General features: G+C 29.7%; 1 protein-coding gene across 1 annotated transcript; it reads left to right on the top strand.

The window, feature by feature from the left end:
* Positions 1-2,569: 2,569 nt before the first annotated feature.
* On the top strand, positions 2,570-3,505 carry LOC125220564 (probable carboxylesterase 2). The gene has a single exon (XM_048122724.1). It carries the CDS (start codon positions 2,570-2,572, stop codon positions 3,464-3,466), a length of 897 nt encoding a protein of 298 aa, XP_047978681.1. The 3' UTR covers positions 3,467-3,505.
* Positions 3,506-6,751: the final 3,246 nt, after the last annotated feature.

Raw genomic sequence — 6,751 nt, 5'->3', positions numbered from 1 at the left:
ATCCGAGGTGAGAGATGCCGGACGCCGCCAACTCTGGGCGCCGGCTGGAGAAGTCGTCGGCGAGAAATCAGGGAAGGAGATAATATTAATTCAAATTTTTTAATTTTAAAAGAATATTTATAATAATAGTTAGTGAATTAATTAAGGAGAAAATCAGAATTAAGATGTTAATTTTGGTCAAAATCGGGTTTAAACTCGTTGACCGTTAGTTTCTAACGGAAATGTTGATGGAGGACCAAAATGATCAATTTTCTATATGTGCAGGAACAAAAAATCCAGAAGATAATATTTAGGACCAAAAACGTAAAATGACTATATGTTCAGAACCAATATTGGCCTTTACTCTTTTTAATAAAACCCTAAGGCCATGTTTGGTTGTCAGGATTATGTCTGGGAAAGTAATCCGATTCCTTAAATTTTAAATTCCTGCGTTTATTTCAGTTTTTAATCAAACTGGGAAAGTAATAGAATCCGGGAACAAGGAAATTTAGTACAACTTTCCAAGATTCTGAATCCTAACTTTTCTTAGTTATTCTTTTTCCCAGTTTTAGGATTCTTACATATTTAAGCAATATAGTATATTATTATTATTATTATTATTATTATTATTATTAATTACTATATTTTAAAAATAATTTAAAATTATAAATTATACTTAATTTCACTATAATAAATAACTATAATTAAAATTATCATAATTATAACTATATTTTATAATAATTCATAATATTAATTAATAATTTATTAATAATTAAAATATAATTATATAATGTATATTTTATAATGAATAATAATTATTATATTTTATAAATTAATAATTAATCAATAAAGTCATAGTGCAATTTTAATTATAAAATTTATTCAATTATAATATCTGTAAATGTTATAATTATAATATAATAATTATTATATTTATTATTATAATAAATGAATATAATACTCTATATAACTATGATTATAATTATAATTATTTTATTATATATTATGATGGATAATCCATATTTAAACTATCCATCGTAATGATAAATATAATAAAATAGTTATTATTATTTATAATTAATAATTTATTAAAAAAATTACAATATTATTCTTTTTTATAAATAAAATAATAGTAAGTATATTTTTAGTTTGGTGTTTAAATTAAGTATAAATTTAAAATCTTGATATTCTCCAAAGACAGGAAAGTAATGTTACTAGGAATCATATTTCCAGGAATCATTTTCCTTGCCAACTTTAATTTTCCGTCAACCAAACATGGCCTAAGTGTTACTGTGACGATGATTTGACAATATTTCCAAATGCCAATTAGTTAAGCATTCTCAAAATGCGTATCACCCATTTTTAGAAGTAAAAAATATAGCCCATATATGAAATTCAGTGGATATATCCATCCATTTTGAAAATTTCGCCATACCTTCACATAATATAAGCATCCATCTTGATTCATGACACGATTAAATAAGGCTAAATCCGAGTAAAATTAATTAGTTTTACTAATGGAAAATACACAATTACATAAGACTTTTTTCCAACTTATTAGCCGGAGCCAATAAAGACGTACCCCACTTGATACTCAAGCTTGTATGAAAGCTTTCTGATGAGTAATTAAATGACAATTACAGTTAGCAACTGACCATATCAATAATTGCTGATAAAAGAGATAATTTACTCTATAAATATATAGATGATCATATTAGTACACAAAATTTTTTTGTATATACATAATATATTTGTTCTAATAGAAAATACACAAAATATTATTTAATTACTTAAAATTTATTAATGTAGGATATTGGTGTTTGTTAATTAGGAACTTAAAAGACCTAATTTTTTCTTTGCAAAAGTCAATCATTCCTTTTTTACTATATTTATCTTTCTCAACTTAACTTGGTTAACATCATTTTCTTAAATCTTTGGTAGAAAATAGACAAATTGATTAACCTCAATATAAGTACTCCATGCGACCATAAATAAATGGTCCAATTTAAATTGACACAAACATTAAAAAGAATAAAAAAAATGGATAAAATTAGCAGAATACTATAGTGATGTTCGGTTTCCAAGATAAAATAATACAAGATGCAATCTAGAATTGAGTTGTGAGATTATTTTAGTCATAGGGGATTGAGTTGTGGGGTTGAATCTCATGAACCAAACACACTATAAACTTAATCTCGGATACAATCTTGCAAACCGAACACACCCTGAGCCATAATTTTATATACTGCTAGACATAATATGAGTGGAATGCATTAATGAAATGTGATGTTCATTTACCACAACTAAGATATGAAACGGAGGGAGTAATTGAAAAATTACATGTCATTATTAATTTTCTATAAAACCATATTCATAATAATTCAAAGTTTCAAACTCGAAGTCTCGAAAGGTTTCTGTTAAGCAGACGACAAATGCAGTTAGAAAGAGTGATTCCATTACTAAATGTGGACAAGGGTGAATGAAAAGCTTTTTCATTAGCTGACAAATGCAGTTTCGATGAATAATTCCATCAATTGCGTATATAAGAATGATAATCCCAGTGAGAAATTAAGAAAAACACTAATCATCAATGGACAAAATTCTCCAAGAACTCTTCCCTTCCGTCGCAGCCAGCAAAGATGTCGTTCCCCCATCTCTAGATCCAGCCACCGGCGTCCAATCCAAAGACGTTGAAATCGCCTCGGAGATCAACCTCTCCGCCCGGATTTACCTACCTCCCAACGCCGATCCTACCAAAAAGCTCCCGCTCCTCGTCTACTACCACGGCGGCGGCTTCATCGTCGAATCCGCCTTCTCCCCGCTCTATCACAAGCACGTAAATCACGTAGTCGCCCAAGCCAACGTCGTCGCTGTCTCAGTTAATTACCGATTAGCCCCTGAATTCCCGCTCCCGATCGCGTTCGAGGATTCATGGCGCGCTCTCAAGTGGATCGCCGAGGGCGAGGAGGAATGGATCAACGAATTTGCGGATCTGAAGCGTGTGTATTTAGGCGGGGACAGCGCGGGCGGGAATATAGCGCACAATATCGCCATGCGGGTCGGGTCGGAGAATCCGGAGGGTTTTAAGTTGGAAGGGATTTTCCTGAATTGCCCCGCCTTTGGGGGAGTGGATCCGATTGGGCGCGAAACGGCGGAGGAGTTCAAGAAGTGGTTAGATTTTTCTGAGAAGCTGTGGGGATTTGTGTGCCCGAGCTTGAGGGATCGCGACGAAGGATGGGTGAACCCGGGTAAGGATCCGAAGATATCGGGTTTGGGTTGCGGGAGAGTGCTGGTTTACGCTGCGGAGAAGGATTTTCTGAAGGATAGAGGGTGGTATTACAAGGAGGTGCTGAGTAATTGTGGATGGAAGGGAGAAATCGAGTGTGTTGAGGTTGCCGGTGAAGATCATGTTTTCAGTGTGTTTGGTCCAGATACTCAGGCTGGTATCGATATGATTAAAAAAGTGGCTTCCTTTATTAATCAGTAAATGTGCATTGTTTCCTATGTTATGTTGATGTCTTGAACATAAAACTGAAATAATCAAGGCTGTTTGGTTATATTAATTTGTTCAGATGTAGAACAAGGATCGTTGTCGTGGTGGTTGATGAAATGAATTAATTGATCAATATTAAATTAATTGGTATGAGTATAATATGCTCTTCTTTTATAGGTTTTGTTTGATCGCACTTGTTCAATATTTGCATGGCATGCGTTGTATCACACAGCCCTCATGTCCAGCTCTGGTTGCAGGATATCAACAATTAAATATCTTAACACTAAAAGTTGTAATATATACTCTACATAAGATATCAACAATTAAATTATCTTAACAACAAAAGTTGTAATGTATACATAGGTTAGCCTAGTAGTAAGTAATAGTAATAAATTACTCGTCAATTTTCTTAGCATTTTTGTATAAAAGTTCATCAAAATTGAGGTAAATATCATATACCTTACCTAAAATTCGGTATGAGAAAAAATCATACCTTTATCTTACCAAAATTTTCGGTATACCGAACTTCGGTATACCTTATTTTCGGTATGACAAATTTCAATATCGATACCATACCTTACTTTCAGTATGTCATACCTAAATTCGGTATACTGTAATTTTGCGGTATACTAGAGTTTTACAGTATATCGGACTACGGTACGACATACCAAAATCTCATTATTTTGTAAATAATTCTAAATACAAAAACAATGAAAATAATAGTACTTCAAAATACTTAGAAAACATGAAATTTAATCAAACTCAAACATATTCAAATAATGTTAAAAAAAACTGCAACAATTAAACTCTACGCAATCACACAATGTTCAACGATATTTGTTTGAAACTAATTTAACTAAAATATTATAATTTGTTTGAAACTAAATGATTCAACGATATCAAGTTTTTCTAATTGAGTTTATTTAATTTTATATTTACATGATTAGCCGACAACTATAATGAGGCAAGATTTGATTTCTACATGTAAATATTTATTTGTTTGGTAAAAGTATGAATTTACTTGATATAATTTGGCATATATTGATATCGGTATTTTTTATGTGAAATGTGTACGTAGACGTTAGTTGTTTTATTAATTGCTATACACGAGTATAGTTTGCTCTTCTCTAAATTGCAACGGTTTAGCTATGTGTAGATAATAAGTCTGTTAGATTTACATCAGTAATACACAAAATGTCAATAATATTTTTTTCAAATGACAACACGCATGATATTTTTACAACCTATCATGAAATCTTTGTACAAGCAAAAGACAAATCAAGTTTTTTTTTTTTGACAAATCAAGTTAAGCTAGTATACGATGCTAGAAAAACTTTATGAGTTAGTGACTAGAATACAAATACAGTTAGGAAGATTGATCCAATGAGTCATTGCCATAAGAGTGATATTTCACTGAGTGAGAAAAATGATGACATGATTCATTAAGGCTAAACATGAACATAGCTCTAGTCGTGCCATAGATGAGTTATTGCCGATAAGAGTATAATTAACTTTAAAAATAGTATATGCAGTTGGTCATATAAGTACACAAAAATGTATATACATTAATGTATTTTTACTTATGGAAAATACATAAGATATTATTTAATTCCAGTAATGAGTCATCTCAAGTGAGACAAACTAAATAGGAAAACGCGCCATCTTCAGTTGGATGGAGGGAATATCATATATCAATATATAAAGGGAGAGTTTTTTGGATTGCCATGTGGCTAATTTTGGTAGGAAAAACTATCCATTGGGCAAACAAAAAGGCAAATATTATTAGATAAAAATTGGTCTAATGAAAGGCAAAAAAAATGGCTTCTCCAAGAAGTTTAAGACATTTATATAGACCCACGTTTAACTGAATCAGTATTTTTGTGGACTGATTTTCTAATTTTTATTGCAGCATCACAGGGTGCTCAGAATCCGGCGACAGCTCTGATGATAGGGTGGCAGGCTGAGGGAGACGGAGCGGTGGTGGCAACTATATTTAAGTAATTACTGTACTATTTTTTTGGATTTTTTAATAGTATAGAATTGTAAAATAATTTTTTATAATTAGGTAACTATATTTATATATTAATTTTCCTTCTATTTATGTTAAAGTTGGAATTGTCCTAGAGAGTTTAATTTGTCTTCTATTTTGGTTAAAATTAAATTTTATTTATTTATTGCAATTCTTCTTATTCGAATTAATTTACAAGCTAAACGACAACTTAAATATTTAATCTCTTCAATTTTCATTCTATATTTACTCGATTAAAAAAATTTAATATATTTTGATTAGTCTTCAATTTAATATTTTAATTAGTCTCCAATTAATTAAATAATATTACTAAATTTATAGAATAAAATATGGAATTTGATAAAATTATAAATATTTAAAATGAATCTAAATTTATAAAGTTCGTATGAATTCTTAAGAACAGAGTACTAAACTAAGAGGTGATTATTTGGTAATCCAAAATTTATATCTTGGCTTCTCAGATAAGTTTTAAACTTCTATGATATATCTAATTTATTCATATGTTTAAATTACTTTCACTTAATTGTTTATTTTGATAAAATTTAAATTGTTTAATGAGATGAATTTATTTTAAGTTTTAATGATATGAATTTATTTTAAGTTTTATTATGTTTAAAAAGAAAAAAATTAAAAATAATAATACTTATAAAATAATAAATTATACGATGTATTAAGAAGATTGATAAAAGCATGATCAAAATAATAAGAATAATACAAATATTCTTTATATGTAACTAATTTAATTTTGAGATTTTTTACAATGCACATAGACATAGGATAGTTCGGAGTGAGTAGTATTAATTATGGTGTGTAAATGTAATTTAGTACTTATTCTTTAATACGATTATTGTAAAGTTGTTTTTATTTTATTTTATTATAATATTCGTAACGATGTATGATGTTTATTATTAAAACTCCATCTGTCCATAAAGCGTATAAATATTTGGTTTGCCACGGGTTTTAATGCATAACTGGAAAGTAAGAGAGAGATGCACATTTTTTGAAGTATTGTTAATGGAGAATGAGTACCAATATTAAAGTGAAAAGAGTTTTCAAAATTAAAAAGTTCATATTTTTCAGTGACAAACTAAAAGGAAAATAGTTTCTACGTTTCAGACGGAGGAAGTAATTAGTATAACCGTTACAAATTTATAACTTTTACTTTATAATTCAAAATTCCTTCTTTAAAATGCTTACATGACTAGGCATTCCCGAGAGAAACATGCCAATTATCATACTGGAGGGGCTTC

Source organism: Salvia hispanica, chromosome 4 (genome assembly GCF_023119035.1).
Source record: "Salvia hispanica cultivar TCC Black 2014 chromosome 4, UniMelb_Shisp_WGS_1.0, whole genome shotgun sequence".
Classification (NCBI taxonomy): domain Eukaryota; kingdom Viridiplantae; phylum Streptophyta; class Magnoliopsida; order Lamiales; family Lamiaceae; genus Salvia; species Salvia hispanica.
This window is presented reverse-complemented; position numbering and strand designations above follow the sequence as displayed.

What these genes read in the sequence shown, in the direction of transcription:
- LOC125220564 (XM_048122724.1), top strand. Translation starts at nt 2,570, where the DNA reads ATGGACAAAATTCTCCAAGAACTCTTCCCTTCCGTCGCAGCCAGCAAA.